Genomic DNA, 17,432 nt, shown 5'->3' with positions numbered 1-17,432 from the left:
TGAATACAGTGACTCCCCTGCGTCACCATCCTGCACAGCGGCATCGAGGGCTAAGCGGCGGAGGCATGCACATCGTGAAGTCTGACCCCCTTGTGTGACATTGCGTACGCGACGTGATGTTTTTTTGTGTGTTTTTAGATACATTTTTGCTTGTTTTGTTTTACCTTGTTTTTTTATCATAATTCTGTAACCCTTTCTGTCAACTACTCTGTGTTTCTCCGCTTCTTTCCGCCACGCATTTCATTATTAACCGTAGTGTATAATTTAGATTTATTATAGAAAAGATGTTTGGTTTCATTTGAGTATATTTGAAAGGTATTGAAAATGTGGTTGTCCAGAGAGAGAGAGAGAGAGAGAGAGAGAGAGAGAGAGAGAGAGAGAGAGAGAACATTAACAAGTGCTTAAAATATATGTCTCGCTCTTTAAATCTGAAATAAAAATATATTCATTGGACTTTCCGATCTGCGTTTCTCTTCGGTCTATAATCAAGGACACACCGCACTTGTCTTATCAGCTCCCCAGTACACGGTCATCGAATTTAAAGTATCTACTGTGCAAAGACCCAGCATGCATGGGCCACAGAATACTCCGTTCGTTGTGCCGTTTAACGCAGAATAACGCAGTAGTAGTGGTAGTAGTAGCGGTAGTGGTAGTAGTAGTAGTAGTAGTAATTGTTGTAGTAGTAGTAATAGTAGTAGTAGTAGTAGTAGTAGAAGTAGTAGTAGTAGAAGTAGTAGTAGTAGTAATGGTAGTAGTAGTAGTAATAGTTGTAGTAATAGTAATAGTAATTGTTGTAGTAGTAGTAGTAGTAGTAGTAGTAGTAGTAGTAGTAGTAGAAGTAGTAGTAGTAGTAGTAATAGTAGTAGTAGTAGTAGTAATAGTAGTAGCAGTAGTAGTAGTGATATTATTATTATTATTATTATTATTATTATTAATGATAATAATGGTATTAAAAATAACATCTGAATATAATGTAACTGATCTATGAGTACATTAAATCATTACTTTGAGAGGAACCAGCTACATTATCCCTTCCGTTGCGTCATGGGTCTTTCGGGTCCCGCCCACAAGATTAGCAAAAGGCCTTCATAAGCTAAATCACCTCTGCCAATGCTGTCCTTCCCCCTCCCTCCCTCCCTTCCTCACCTCATGATTCGTGTGCCCCCTCCCCCCCTACCCCCGGGCCACGTTCGTTCCGTGAGACTCCTTACGAAGTCCTCACTCTTACCTCTCCTGTAGAAAAAAATAAATGTACTGATTCTAATATATGTCATCATCATCATCAACCATCAGTAGTTCATTAGCATACACAGACCCTTCTGAACGTTCTCAACCTTCCTCTGTCTGGTGTGTGTGTGTGTGTGTGTGTGTGTGTGTGTGTGTGTGTGTGTGTGTGTGTGTGTGTGTGTGTGTACATCCTCCTCCTATGATAACAGGTTCTAGATTCTTCCATCCGCTTGGGTCTCTGTTTGCCGGATTTCTACATTTCCTGGGTCGATATTATGTTACTTTGCAGTCCATCTGTTTTCATTTCTATGCATTACCACGATTCTAACAACCATAACAACAACACATCTTCGTTCAGTCAAACTCTCTCTTAATTCCTGATGTCAGCTTGTATCACTCCCAGAAAAGAGAACGCCTGACGAATTCCAGTAAGCGCTTGTTATCCTACAATAAAAATACACTTACCTCAGTCAAACATGAGCTTTGTTATCAATCACTCTGCCTCCCCAGTGACATAGCAATGGAGTCAACACGTGATAGCTATGTAACGATGAAGCTTATAACGCAACCCATGATTAAATAAGTAACGGTGGAGCTTAGTACGATGCGACACGGAAGAGAAGCACGCCATTGGATCAGTCAAACATGGATTCCGATCTCACTCTCCGCTCAGAAAAATAAAACTCAACGACTTCGACAAATGGGTTTATGTTATCCCAATACAAGGAAGCCGTGAGCAAGCCATTAGTTCAGTCAGGGATGCTTTCTCCAATATGTGTGTGTGTGTGTGTGTGTGTGTGTGTGTGTGTGTGTGTGTGTGTGTGTTGAGGAAAGAAAAAGAGAAAGAAGAGGTTTAGGAGGAGAATATGGAGAAGGAAGAGGAGAAGAAAGAGGAGAGGAAAGAGGAGGAAAAAGAAAAGAAAATAAAGAATTGGAGAAGTAGGAGAAAAAAAAGACCTAAAAGATGTGTGTGTGTGTGTGTGTGTGTGTGTGTGTGTGTGTGTGTGTGTGTGTGTGTGTGTGTGTGTGTTTAGCCATTTTCATACTTTCTCTCAAAATTGCCATCAACTTTTTTTTATTATTTTTTCCTTTTATAGATTTTTTTCCTCTTTACTTTCTCCAAACTTTAATTCATTTCAAACCTTCGACTTGTACACTTTTATTTGTTTTCCTTTTCTCTTTACTTCTTCTCTTATTCTCCTATTATCTTATTTATAGCTTCTTGTTTATTTCTTTTTATTTACTACTTCTCTCATTTTCTCTTATTATCTTATTCGTAACTGATCATTTATTTATTTTCGTTTATTTCTTCTCTCCTTAAATTATCGTCATGCACACACTCTTATTTTTCTTTGTTTTATTTTATTTTAGTTCACCTCGTTTTGTTCCTCCTTTGTCTTCTACTCGCTGCTATTTTTTTTCAATCTTTCTTTTCCTTTCTCTTTAGTCATCCCTTCTGTGTGACCTTTTATTCAGTTTATGCTTATTCCTTCCCTTCTCCTTCGTTAAATTATTATCTGCTCACACGTTTTTCTCCTTCTTCCTCTACACGCTTCCATTCCTTTATCCTTCCTTTTTATCCTTCCTTTTTGTGGCCTTTTGTTCTGTTTATACCTCTTCTCTTTGTCGTTTTCCTACATCCCTTCCGCGTGATGTCCCGAAGGCATGTATGTGTGTGTGTGTGTGTGTATGTATGTAAATATGTATGTAGTACGTGTGTGTGTGTGTGTGTGGGTGTGGGTTGGTGGGTGGGTGGGGGAGGGGGGGAGGAGATGTAGGGGAAATCTGTTCTTTGTTTTTCATTTAAGCTTAAAATCCCTTCAAAGTATTCTTCGTGTTCACTGTATGGAAAATAAAATGAATGAAGCAAAAGAAGAATAATAATTGGATCAAAGGGTTTTAAACATGTCACTCAGTCAGTCAGTCACTCGTATATGTACTCAGTTAGTCGTCGGTTAGCTAGACGACCAATCACTTAGTCAGTTAATCAAATATACAGTCAATATGTAGTTAATTTAGTTTGATAGCTAAATAGTATGTCAGTCAGTCACGTAGTCAGCAGGCAAGTCAGGCAGTCAGTTAAATAATGGGGTCGTGTTAATATAGGTTATTCTGTGTGTGTGTGTGTGTGCGTGTGTGTGTGTGTGTGTGTGATTCACCACGGTCTGATCACGAATTGGACTCGCTTTCGCCAGCAGGTATACCCTCCCGACACGAGCAAGTGCATGCCCATTATCGTCGATCTCTGGGTACTGCCAGGACCTCACACACCACACACCCCATCCCCCTTACTACTACTACTACTACTACTAATAATAATAATAATAATAATAATAATAATAATAATAATAATAATAGTAATAATAATACTGCGTTATTCTGCATGCGTGTGTGTGTGTGTGTGTGTGTGTGTGTGTGAGAGAGAGAGAGAGAGAGAGTGTGGACGCACCCGGCTGATCCAGATATATTTGAACATCCACAGAAGTCTCAGTCCCCGAGGAGGCAGTGCCGTGAGTGTTAGGGACGAGCCTGTTCAGAGGGTAAGAGGCAGCTTCACACAAATTCCCTCATATCTATTTTTTTTTCTATCCTTATAATCCAACGTCGATTTATTCCTTATTTCTGATCTCTTGTTTCTTATTTCTTGTATTCTATTATATTTTCTTTAACCGCTTCCCTTATTTTTCTTCATCACACAAGTGCCATCATCTCTATTTCTTGTCTATCCTTATAATCCAACGTCGATTTATTCCTTATTTCTGATCTCTTGTTTCTTATTTCTTGTATTCTATTATATTTTCTTTAACCGCTTCCCTTATTTTTCTTGTTTTCTTGTCTTGTTGTTGTTTTTTTCTTCCCTTTCTTTCTTTTCGCCGTCTTGTATTCTCATTATTTCTGTCTTTTATTTTGCTTTTCCGCTTTATTTTGCTTCTTACTTCTTATTCTTTACTTCATTTATCTGTATTTTCTTCGTTCCTTATTTTCAAACCATCGTCTTAATCATTATCTCTATTTGTCTTTGCATCTTTTATTTTATTTTTCTCATTGTTTATTCTGTATTCTCTCTCTCTCTCTCTCTCTCTCTCTCTCTCTCTCTCTCTCTCTCTCTCTCTCTCTCTCTCTCTCTCTCTCTCTCTCTCTCTCTCTCTCTCTCTCTCTCTCTCTCTCTTAAAGTATCATCTCTGCCCTGCCCCTCGCTATTATTACAGTCATAAAGCGACGTAATACATAAAAACATAGTAAAGAGAACCATAACATAACATTGCGTGTGTGTGTGTGTGTGTGTGTGTGTGTGTGTGTGTGTGTGTGTGTGTGTGTGTGTGTGTGTGTGTGTGTGTGTGTGTGTTTGAGTGAGAGTGAGAAAAAAAGAAGGAAAGCAAAAAGAGAGAGAACGAGTGATTTTTTTTTCGATGTATGTATGTATGTATGTATGTATGTATGTATATATGAATAATTTTAGGCAGTTTGACACGTGCATTAGATATTCATTTAGTTTGTTGCGTCAGTTGTTAATATAAACTAAAAAAAAAAGAACAAGAAAAAGAAGAAAAAGGGAAAGGATATAGAGAAAAATAGCGGAAAAAGAAAGAAACTCGACCAGAAACCGCTAACCTTTACCCAAAACGGAAAAGAACGCTGAAGAATTGTGTGAGACGTGTGACGGCGGCGGGTAATCAGCTCTCCCCTCGCAACCCGTCAACGCTGAAGGGAAGACTTGCCGCTCAGTCCTGTCCGATTCCTCAGGACGTTCTCTTATAGCATGTGATGAGACCCTAAGCCTTGACAATGAAAGGATACGGTTGTGATTATCTTGATGGACACACACACACACACACACACACACACACACACACACACACACACACACACACACACACTCATTCATCTTAGTCCCTCGAGGAGTACTTCTATGAGAGAGAAAAAAATTGAATCAGGGTTTTAAAAAGAGAGACAGATTGGAATTTGTGAAAGTAGAACAGAATTTGCGTCATTCATTCATTCGCTCAAAGGGTGTTAGGGGCGCCGGTGACTGTGTGTGTGTGTGTGTGTGTGTGTGTGTGAGTGGGTGTGGGTGTTAAACTTTCCTCGTATGTCCCGCCCATTTCTTTTTACTTTCTCTCTCTACTCATTTATTTGTCTATCTATCCATATTTATCTATTTTATCTACCTATTTTCTCTCTTTCTCTTAATCATCCCTGTTATTTTTCTCTCTGTTTCTCCACCCGTCTATCCTTCTCTTGTCTATTTCTCACTCCCTTTTCATCTTACCCTTTCAGTTAACCTTCTCCCATATCCCTCCCTGAACCTCTCCCTCTCTCTCCGTCTCCTCACAATCCACCTCCATAACCTCCATAATCATTCCTACAGAGCATCTGCCCGTCTCTCCTTTTCACCCTCACCGTCTCTCGTCCCTCATTCTTATATTAATTAACGACCTCCGCTTCCCTCTCCCTTCCCCTCCCGTTTCCAAACCTCCTCCTTCTTTTTGTTCCTCCTCCTCCTCCTCCTCCTCCTCCTCCTCCTCCGTGCTCCTTCGTCACACCGTTTTGCCTTTTTGAACCCTTGATCTCAACTTGTTACGGACGCCGCTTGTTAGACGCTAATTAGGGTCATTAGCAGCAACTAGCAGATTGGAAGCATACCTCGTGCATCCTCCATGACAACTGTGGGAGAAAGGGAGGGAGGGAGGGATAGAGGGAAGGAGGGAGGGAGGGAAGGAGGGAGAAGGGAAGGAGGGAGAAGGGAAGGAAAGAGAGAAGGGGGGCAGAGAGAGAGAGAGAGAGAGAGAGAGAGAGAGAGAGAGAGAGAGAGAGAGAGATTCACCCATAATTATTGTTTTCCCGAGTCTGCATATTTCATGTTTTTAATATTTCTCTATCTATCTATCTGTCTATCTATCTGTCTGGCTGTCTATCTATCTATTTATCTCTATCTATCTATCTACCTGTATCTCTATCCATATATTTCCACCTGAAGAACGAAAGCAAAACAGAAGAAACGGAGCAACAAAAATAACAACAAAAACAATAGCAATAATAATAATAATAATAATAATAATAATAATAATAATAATAATAATAATAATAATAATAATATTCCCACCTTTCCCTTACATCCTTAAGTTCGACGCTCTACCCTTCACCTTCCCTCCTCTCATATTCTTCCTCCTGTCTCCAGCGGTACCTCCAAATCTTCGTATAACTCCCCAAGTCGTAGGCGGACATCGGGGGACATCTATATACTGCCCCTCGGCCAGCCCAACGCAACTTTGTGATGTGGTCATGATTTTGGAATTAGGGCGCACTCTCTCTCTTTCCCTGTCTTTCTTTCTGTCTCTTTTCTCTGTCTTTTTCTGTTTATTCATGTGTCTGTCTGTATCTGTCTCTGTTTATGTGTTTCTCTGTCTCAATTTTCTCTCTCTCTCTCTCTCTCTCTCTCTCTCTCTCTCTCTCTCTCTCTCTCTCTCTCTCTCTCTCTCTCTCTCTCTCTCTCTCTCTCTCTCTCTCTCTCTCTCAAATTTATTAATCCGTAAACCATTTTAGACCACAAATAAAAATGACCATAAAATAAAAGCGAAAAAGAAAGGAAATATATCTAGTGAGAGAGAGAGAGAGAGAGAGAGAGAAACGAAATTATGGTTAGTTTGACTTTGCGTAACTTTCTTCTAACTCCGAATAAGTCTACGATGCTCTGAAGAAAACTCAAGGATGGGAGATAAATAAATAAATAAAAAATACACTTACTTCACCCACGTACAACCTCTCGGCTTTTCTGCCACCTCCTCTCTTCTTTCCATTGGTCTGATAACTTGCAGCTCTCTCCTCTCTTCTTCCCTCACCTCCTCTCTCCTTTCCCTACGTCTGATAACTTGCACCTCTCTCCTATCTCCTTCTCTCACCTCTTCTCTCTCCTTTCCCTCCGTCTGATAACTTGTACCTCTCTCCTATCTCCTTCCCTCATCTCCTCTTTCCTTTCCCTTGGTATTATAACTTGCACCTTTCTCCTTTCTTCTTCTCTCCCCCTCCTTTCTTTCTCTTTCTTACATTTCCTTGTCTTTTCCTTGATCTTCCTTGTATTGCGTTGTTTCATTCTCTTGTTATCATACTTCCTCCTCCTCCTTCTCCTTCTCCTCCTCCTCTTGATATCGCTTGCTTTATCTCTTTATTCTTTGTCATGGCTTCTCCTCTCTCTCTCCTTCTGTTATCTCATCTTTCTCTTCCTCTAATCCTGTTTCTCTTTCTCTCTCTTTTTTCACTTCTCATTTTTTTTCCTGTTCTCTAATCGCCTCCTACACATGACGTACTGCCATAGTGAAGTGCCTTTCGTTAGGACCACTCCAGAGAGAGAGAGAGAGAGAGAGAGAGAGAGAGAGAGAGAGAGAATGAAAGAAATGAAAAAAAGAAACACTAATGAGTCATCACATTCACTTATTGGTAGCTGAAGAAAACAAGTCCGCTTGATTATTTGATTTTTTTTTTCTTGTCTGTAAGCTTTTTTTTATCGTTTTTTTTTTGTAATTGTTGTTGTTGTTGGTAATGTTGTCGTTTCTGTCCTTCGTTTTCTTCTTTTTTCATTATCAGCATCATCGTTGTCTTGTTGTTGTTGTTGGTGGTGGTGGTGGTGGTGTTGTTGTTGTTGTTGTTGTTGTTGTTGTTGTTCTTCTTCTTCTTCTCCTTTTATCTTCTTCTTCTTCTTCTTCTTCTTCTTCCCCTTTTTCTTCTTCTTCTTGTTCTTCTTCTTCTTCTTCTTCTTCTCCTTTCCTTCTTTTTCTTCTTTATTTTTCCTCTTCTTCTCCTTCTTCTAGTAATTACCATCATCATTATCTAGTCATTATCAAGTATCATTATCATTATTACCTCCCTTCATCATCATTATCATCATCACTCACTCGGGTCCGTGTTCTCTCTCGTCTTAAAACAACCACTCACGCACATAAAAGAATAGAATGAAAGAGCGAGAGAGAAAGAAAGGAGTGGGATGCGTAATCAACAAATAAGGAAAATAATTGAGAAAAAGAAAAGTTAATGGCTCCTGAATCAACACTGTGGCGGCGGCGGCGGCGGCGGTGATAATGGGAACGCTAGATGGAGAGAAGCAAAAAGAGAGGAAAAAACGAAATTGACACAAAGGAAGCAGGAAAAAATACCAAGAAGATACGTGAAGCAAAGACACAAGTAACAGAAAGGCTGAAGACAAATATAGCCGTTAATACTCGCGTGATTGCAGGCGTAAATAGAGAGTTTGTAAAGACTTCGCGGGAGAGGACGGCGAAAAGATAAATCAATGAATGGTAGGTTTTTTTTTATGAGTGAAGAGAAGCGAGTGGGAATGAGTGTGTTTGTAAGGGAGAGAGAACACACACACACACACACACACACACACACACTGGTGGTGATGAAAAAGTGTCTTAGAAAACTGTTAATAGCCTCTCGCAAGTGTAATCAATGAAGCCGTTTGAGAGAGAGAGAGAGTTGGCTTTCTCCTTTCCTCTCTCCTCTGCCTCTTCTTCTATCTCCTTCCACTCCTAATCTTATTTTTTGTCCTTATCCTTTCTCTTCTCTTCCTCAAGATCTTCCTCCTCCTCCTCCTACTCCTACTCCTACTCCTATTACTACTACTACAACTACTACTATTACTACTACTACTACTACTACTACTACTTCTCCCTCCTCCTCCTCCTCCTCCTAAGTCTCCTTTTATTTCTCTTACGCTTTCCTCTTTGTATCTTTATCATCACAATCATCATTATTACCATTTTCATCATCAAAATTACCATCATTATCATCATTAAAAATATCATTGCCTCCATTAGCATCATCATCCTCACCATCGTTAATATTGTATCATCATCGTCTAAATCATCATCATCATCATCATCATTATCAGCGTTATTATTAGTGGCTGGTCATGATTATATATATTTCAGTGTTGCCAAATTTGAGGTTTAGGGAGAAAGTTGGCTGGCTGATTACATTTAATTTTCTTTGCATGGCATGATTTTTTTTTTCTATGTATTATCTCGTTTCTTTTTTTTTATCATCCACTTTCAGAACTATTAAGTATAACAACCCTTCCGTCACACACACACACACACACACACACGCACACACACACACATGCAAAGGCGTAGCGGTAATCTCTTCGTCTTCCTTGAAAAAACTAAAATTATCCTCAAGAACAAGATTTTTTTAGCTCCTGCTCCCTCTGTCTATCTGTCTATATCTACCTATCTGTCTATCTATCTATCCATCCATCTATCTATCGACTAAGCATTTAATCTTCTTTCTCTCCCACAGCACCCACAGTGAAGGAGCTGATAGAGAGAGAGAGAATATCAGACTAAAGCAGAAGAAGAAAAATAGTGATCGAAGTCTTGAAAACAGTGAATTATCGAACCGTGTGAAGGGAAGCCTCGAGACCGCATCATGAAGCCGCGACACTGACACACTCAAACTGTACGGTGGAGCACGAATTCGGAGGTCGCCCTTGAACCATAAACACCCTTGGAATCCGACCCCAAACCTACGCAAAAGGAAAACATACCAAAAAACAACAACGAGAAGAAAACGAGAATGCGTGTGAGTCGAAACGCAAAAAGCGACTCGGGAGGATGTTTCGGAGCTTCGGAGGCGTCGCAGCGGAGGTTGAACGGTGACCTTGGGATGAAGACGCAAGAAGAAGAGGAGGAGGAGAAGGTGGTGATGGTGGTGCTGCGGGGGCGTGGCGGGTCGTGCTGGAGGTCGGTGGTGGTGACGGCGGTGTTCGTGGTGTTGGCATGCATCACCGGAAGTGCTGAGGGGCGTAAGTACTGCTGCAGGCGATAGTGAGAGAGAGAGAGAGAGTTACATAGATTTACATAGTAAATCAGACCACACAGACACCATGGGCCAGACTAGGTGGCCTGTCGTTAAACCGGTGTGATTCTAGAGGAGAGAGAGAGAGAGAGAGAGAGTACGGGATGATTGGGGTTTCGTTTGGTAGTGTCTGTTTTTAGGATTGAGGTGGTGGTGGCGGTGGTGTTTGTGTGTGTGTGTGTGTGTGTGTGTGTGTGTGTGTGTGTGTGTGTGTGTTATCCTTTAATCTGTCCCACTATTTGTGTGTGTGTGTGTGTGTGTGTGTGTGTGTGTGTGTGTTATCCTTTAATCTGTCCCACTATTTGTGTGTGTGTGTGTGTGTGTGTGTGTGTGTGTGTGTGTGTGTGTGTGTGTGTGTGTGTGTGCGTCAATGAATGGCTATTGTTTCCTGCGTCAACATCTATTCTGCGAACGTCGTTTTTTCTTTCTGTGTCCGACAATAGTGTTTGCGTCAGTGTATCCGGGTCACATCGATCAATGGAATGTGTGTCTCTTATTTCTCTATATCTCAATTCTTACAGGGGACAAGTATCAGTCTTTATCTAATTTTCTATACATATATTTATTTGTATATCAACTGACCGATCTGTCTACTAATATATCTATCTGCTTATCAGTCCCAGTATATATCTATCTATCTATCTTCCTGTTTATATCTGTTTTATCTAACTTTCTATATATCTATTTATGTATATATCAACTTACCGACCTGTCTACCAATCTCTCTATCTGGTTATCTGTCCAAGTATATATCTATCTATCTATCTACCTGTTTATATCTTTCCATATCCGTCTATCTATTTATCTATCTATATCTGGGTCTTTCTATCTCTCAATATCCATCCAACTATATAAGGGTGAATGTCTCTTTTGAATTTATTTTATTACTCTATATTTTGTCTATCAACGTTTCTAATTGGTTCTGATATCGATTTGATCTCTCGGTATTTTCTTTATCATCCCTTGCTTTCGTTTTTTTTTTAGTCCTTTTTCTCTCCTTCTGTTCCATATTATTCTCATTTTTTTCATTTCTGATTTTACGTTCCTTATATATTCTTGGGGCTATTGAACTATTTCCATATCTCTATTTTAACTTGCTTCCTCTCCATCCTATCTGGCCTCTTGCAGACTCCTTACGTTCTTATGTTCTTATGTTCTATTCTCCCTATACATTCTATTTACTGGGCCTCCTCTTCTCCTCACCGTTCTTATCTATCCAGTTTTTATTCCTCCTCCACTCTTCTTTTTTTTTTATATTCCTCTTTCTCCTCATCTCTCCTCTCTTTTCTGATCTCCTACTTCATATTTTTTTCAACCCTTTCACTTCATCTCCTTCCTTTTTCCTTCCTTTTCCTCATTTTCCTCGTCGTTCATTCATTTTCCATAACGTTCCCCATGATTTTCCTTTCTTTGTTGGTCCATCTTTTTTTTTCAACCGTTCTTTTTCTGGAAGCCTCAAATTGTCCTTCGTTGTTCCATATTGCTATCACACCAGATTTGCACTCCATCATCATTCCTTCCTTTTTTTTGAGGGGGTAGAGGTGGTTGTTCTCTTTTATTATCTTCCTAGTTAACTCCGTCTCTTCATCTATTTGTCTGGGGAATCATCTATCTTACTCTTCAGATTATTCTCCCTCTTGTAAATTAACAACAAAATTATCATCGCATCATAAAATTCCCATAGTTACCCCTGTCCTGCTTTCTTTATTTCTTCCTTCCTCGTTTCGTCTTATTTCTTTCACCCATTTCTCTTTCAACACTCTCCTAATTAACTTCTCATCTGCTCACCTGTCCGTCCGTGTTCCGTGGTACTTTGGCTGAAATGGCCCTTCGCGCTAATTAGAGGGATTTCGTCTTTTTACACTAACAAAATCCTTGAGTAAGAGCGTAATATAATGTCTCTTTTCATATAAATGCAACGCCCCTCAATTTATCTTTCTTATGCTCTGTGATTTTTTTTTTTAATGTATACCCTTGTTCCTTAATTTCTCACCCCCGTTTTCTTTTCTTCTACCGCCCCTTTCAATTTTCTTCTACCTATCTTCCTTTCCTTCATCTTCCACTTTTCTTCATCTGTTTTTTTCTCTCCTGTTCACTCTGTTCCTTTTTCTCTCTATCTTTTTATCTCCCATTTTTCTCCCTCTTTCCTCCTTCTATCGCCCTTTTCTTCCTCTTCTTCCTGTGTTCTTTTCCTTCATCCTCCACTCTTCTTCATCTGTTCTTCTCTCCTGTTCACTCTACGTTCTTTTTCTCCTCTTCCTCCACTCTCTTCATTTTCTTATCCCCCTATTTTTCTCCTTCCTCCTTCCTCCTGCTGCCCTTTTCTTCCTCTTCGATCTGTCTTCCTTTTCTTCACTCTCCCCTCTTCTTCTTTATCTGTTCTTCCTTCCTCTTCTCTCTTTACATCCTTTTCCTTTTCTTTCCTTTCCCTTCCCTTTCTTTCCTTTCCCTTCCCTTCCCTTTCCTTCCCTTCCCTTCCCTTCCGTTCTATTCCATTTCTGTCCCTTCCTTTCCCTTCCCTTCTCCTTCCTTCCTTTCCCTTCCCTTCCCTTTCCTTCCCTTCCCTTCCGTTCTATTCCATTTCTTTCCCTTCCTTTCCCTTCCCTTCTCTTTCCTTCCTTTCCCTTCCCTTCCCTTTCTTCCCTTCCTACCCATCCCTTCCCTTCACTGTGCTTCCTCATCCTTTCCCTTTCTTTTCCTCATATTTCACCTTTTTTATCCATTTCATTTTTTTCTTCCTCCTCCTCCTTTATTTTTCTTCCTTTTCACATATTCTTCTCTTTCTCCGCATCTCTCCCCTCTCTTTCCTGCTTCCCTGCTTCATATATTTACCATCCTTTCACTTCGTATCCTTTTATTTTCCCCTCCTTTTCCTCTTTTTCCCTATCGCTCCTTCCTTATCCATAATGTTCCCCATGGTTTTCTTTTTCTCTGTCCTTCCTTTCTCTCTCCTTTACTTATCCTTTCCTTTCCCTCCCTTTTTTCCTTCACTTTCCCCTTTCTTTTCCTCATTTTCCTTGTCTTTTTATATTTATTTTCTGGTTTACGACATTCTTTTCTTCTTTTTCATTTCTCTCTCCTTCATTTCTCCTTTCATTCTCCTTCCTTTCCTTCCCTTTCCTTCACTCTCCCCTTCTTTTTCCTCATTTCCCTTGTCTTTTAATTTTTTTTTGTCATTTTCGACATTCTTTCCTTCCTTTTCCTTCCTCCCTTTCCTTTCTTTCTCTCCTCTTCACTTCTTCCTTCCTTCCCTTTCCTTTCTCTCCCTTTCATTCCCTCCTCACTTTCCTTTCCTTTCTTTCCTTTCCTTCCTTCCCTTCCTTCCTTTCCCGTCTCTTCACTTCCCTTCCCTTCCCTTCCCTTCCGTTATTTTCCATTTCTTTCCCATTCTTTCCCTCCCTTTCTCTTTCCTTCCCTTCCCTTCCCTTCTCTTCCTTTCCCTTCCCTTCCTTTCCCTTCATTTCCCTCCCCCTTCTCTTCCCTTCCCTTTCTTCCTTCCCTTCCCTTCCCACCTATCCCTTCCCTTCACTGTCCTTCCTCATCCTTTCCCTTCCCCTCATATTTCATCTTACCTCCCCTTCCCCTTGTCTTCCTCTTCTTCTTCTCTGTTCTTACCTCTATCCTCCCTACCCTTCCTCCCTCACCCTCCTCTTCCTTTATCTTCTCTCTTCCCCTTTCCTCTCTCTTCCTCCTCTTTCCAGCTCCTGTGCCAATCCCATTATCCTAGACTCTCCCTTCCTCTCTAATTCCCAGAGTGAAGCTTAGAATTTGGCCATTTTCCGCCATTCCCTCCCCCTCGTAATGGGTGCGTAGGACCGAGAGGGAGAGGGTGGAACGTGTGACCTTTTGCCGTTGAACTTTGACCTCAGGGGCGCCCGTGAGAGAGACAGGCAGAGAGAGGGAGAGAAAGAGGGAGACCGAGTAAGAGAGAGGGAGAGAGAGAGGGAGAGGGAGGAAAAAGAAGATTGATAAGGTCGAGGAAAAATGAATTGGGGTGTGTTAGTGAATGCGAGAGGCAATTGGACACGACCTCTTGATTTCGTGATATCGAGAGACGGGAAAAAGGAGAAGGACGGTGAAGACGAGGACGAGGAGAACGGCAATGATAAGGATTAATATGAAGACGAGTGTGAGGGAATAAAGCAAAGATGTTGAGATAAAGAAAGTAAGGACGAGGGCGAGGAGGAAAACGTCATTGATGAGGAAATAGAGCAAAGATGGCGAGATAAAGAACAAAATAAGGACGAGGACGAGGAAGAAGGACGAGGGCGAGGAGGAGAACGTCAATGATGAGGAAATAGAGCAAAGATGGCGAGATAAAGAACAAAATAAGGACGAGGACGAGGAAGAAGGACGAGGGCGAGGAGGAAAACGTCATTGATGAGGCTTAACATAAAAACGAGTGAGGAAATAGAGCAAAGATGGCGAGATAAAGAACAAAATAAGGACGAGGACGAGGAAGAAGGACGAGGGCGAGGAGGAAAACGTCAATGATGAGGCTGAGTATAAAGACGAGTGTGAGGAAATATTGCAGAAATGTCGAGATAAAGAAGGCAACGTAGAGGTGGACAATTGGAAGAGCAGCAATGAGGAGGAAGCTGAGGAAACGCATCATGTAGGATAGTTAATAATGGTTAGGTAGAAGAGATAGTCAAAGAGACGGACAGACAGACAGATAGACAGACGTATAGAAAAAACAGACATACATGAAGACAGACAGAAACAGAGACGGAAAGACATACATATCATTCTACCTCGATAAGATTCTGCTACGCGTCAAGGGAAATACTTTTTTTTCTTCGTATTTCTTAACTCTCCTCTCCTTCCCTTCTTTACCCCTCTCCAAGAAGTCCATGTTTCCTGTCCTGTTCGTCTATGTTACTTTCTACCAACCTACTTGATTCCTTATTCCCTAATGCTATATACTTAATTCCTAACTCCCTTCACCCGCCAACACAGCACACCGTCGCCCCGTGGAGTGAGACAGCTCCCCAAACAGTAGTACCTGGACCCCGTGAACAAAAACAGACAGACAGGAACACTAATCAAGCACAAGTAACCTACCAACCCATTAACACCTGCCAACACACAGCACACCGTCGCCCCGTGGAGTGACAGTTCCCCCAATAGCAATACCTGGACCCCGTGAACAAAGGCAGACAGACAGAAACACTAATTAACCACAAGTCACGCACAGTCACACCTGTTAACACGTTCCACACCTCTCCGCAAAGTGTGACTCCCTCCCCCTGGTTGCTGGGCCCCGGAAACTGTAAAAGAAAAAGAGGAAACAGTCACTCCATACAGTCACTCCATACAGTCACTTCACACAATCACTCCACACCTGCTAACACATTCCATACCTTCGCCCCGCAGAGTGTGAGGGGAAGAGAAAGAGGGAGACAGAGAGAGAGGGAGAGAGGCGGGAAGGAAGAAGTGGATTTTGATAAGGTCCAGGAAAAATAAATTGGGGAGTGTTAGATAAATGCGAGAGGCAACAGGACACGATCTTTTGAGTTTGTAACATCGAGAAAGAAACGAAAGAAAAAAGGAGAACTGTAATAACATGCCCCACGAAAACAGACAAAGAAACACAGAAACAAAAAGAAAACAGCCACACCTAACACTCTCAACACCGCCCGTTACTAGACCCCGGGAACAGTAAAAAGAAACACACAAACCCCGGAAAAAACAACCAATTCACACTATCACTACGTACAAACAGTCACACCTAACACTCTCCACAATGCCCGTAGAATGTTACCCCTTCCCCCTAGTTACTGGATCCCAAGACAACGTTGCCAGCTTCTCGTGCTCAGCCTCCTATGTTTACCGATATCCGACCCAAAAACTGCTTCCTCGACCCCAATAACTGCCTTCATATATAGTTATCGTTAAAATGGTTAATTATTGGTGTTTTATGGCAATAGCTATGACTCAGAAACCGGTAAGTACGAGGCTCTGAATACGATAATCTGGTAACGGTGCCCCAAGAACAGTAAAAAGAAACCCAGAAACCCCCAAAAATTCAGTTCACAGTATCACTAAGTACAGACAGTCACATCACACCTAACACTCTCCACACCGCCCGTAGAATGTGGCCCCTTCCCCCTCGTTCTGGACCCCGGGAACAGTAAAAAGAAACCCAGAAACCCAGAAAAACTCCAGGTCACACTATCACCACGTACAGACAGCCACACCACACCTGCTAACTCTGCACACCTTCCCCTCTCAGAGTGTGACGGCTCCCCGCTCTACCTGGCCCCCGAGAACAGTTCCCTGCATGTCGCCTTCCCCGAGGTGAACTGGGATGCCCACAGCGGGACATGGAGCCCCTACCAGTACTACCCCACGTCGGTGCACTGTACGTGGGTGGTGCGTTCCCCGGCTGCCCATGTCCTCGTCGCCATGTTCGTCCAGTTCGACACGGAGCAAGATTATGATTTCGTGACCGTGAGTGTTGAGTGTGGTTTTGTTGGTGTGTACTGTTGTTTTTCCTACGATTCTCTTGTACTTCTTTTGCTGTCTTTGCCCATTAGATGTTTCGGGCAAGTTCCACAGTTCCCCATGATGGGTTAGTAAGCTCCCAAACCAATACCAGAGCCTTCGAAATTTCCTTGTATAGTGTCTGGTGTTTATATTTAAGTTCACAAATTTGACGAAACTATACAGGAAAAGTCTTGTGTATTTAGTGTGGCATCGAAGACCTCACCGTTTTGGATTGTATGGGATTCTATAGTTTGGTTCGGGCTGTTACGAAGACACTGTGTTGGACTGTGAAATCGGCTCTTCGCGACCGGTTGTGTTGATTGAGGTTTTGTTGGTGTTGAAGTGCCGTCTTTTTCCTCTCCTTTTTCATTGTGTTTTCCTTTTGTGTCCTCCTTTTGCTTCTGCTGTCCATTAAAAGTGTTTCTGTGTGATTGAAGTTTAGTGTTGATTCATTTATGTTTTGTTGGTGTTGAAATGCCGTGTTTTTCTTCTCATTTTTCATATTTTGTTTCTTTCTTTTGTGTCCTTTTGTTTCCGCTGTCCATTAATTGCTTTGGTGTGATTGAATTTCAGTGTTGATTTAGTAAAGTTTTGTTGGTGTTGTGCTGTTTGTTTTCCTTTTCTTTTCTTTTTTCCTTTTGCTGTTTCTTCTTTTTGCTTCTCCTGTTTCGATGTAATTAAACTTCCGGCTCATTAGTGTACCGCCAAATATATTATAATTATATTTTTTTGTTGAGCAGATTTTAGGAAACACTGTGAGGAGCTTCTAAGTATTGTGTGGCACTTAAGAGAGCACATCCTCTTATCGCAATTAGGCTGAAAAATAAGTTAATGAGTTTGTAATGCCTGGGTGGTATAGA

The 17,432-nt window shown here is 41.3% G+C and overlaps 1 protein-coding gene across 2 annotated transcripts in view; it reads left to right on the top strand.

The window, feature by feature from the left end:
* Nucleotides 1-3,665: 3,665 nt before the first annotated feature.
* LOC126992579 (CUB and sushi domain-containing protein 3-like) overlaps nt 3,666-17,432 on the top strand; it is a 50,165-nt gene continuing 36,398 nt past the window's right edge. The window contains exons 1-3 of one of the 2 annotated variants that reach the window (XM_050851387.1): nt 3,666-3,767; nt 9,526-10,030; nt 16,319-16,536. In XM_050851387.1, the coding sequence (XP_050707344.1) occupies nt 9,802-10,030; nt 16,319-16,536 (447 nt within the window). In that variant the 5' untranslated portion in view covers nt 3,666-3,767; nt 9,526-9,801. The remainder of the gene's footprint in view (nt 3,768-9,525; nt 10,031-16,318; nt 16,537-17,432) is intronic. The other variant, XM_050851388.1, reaches the window with a different exon arrangement.

This window comes from Eriocheir sinensis, unplaced genomic scaffold, assembly GCF_024679095.1.
Source record: "Eriocheir sinensis breed Jianghai 21 unplaced genomic scaffold, ASM2467909v1 Scaffold491, whole genome shotgun sequence".
Taxonomy (NCBI): domain Eukaryota; kingdom Metazoa; phylum Arthropoda; class Malacostraca; order Decapoda; family Varunidae; genus Eriocheir; species Eriocheir sinensis.
Note: the sequence above shows the minus strand (reverse complement) of the source record. Positions and strands in the feature narration are given on the sequence as shown.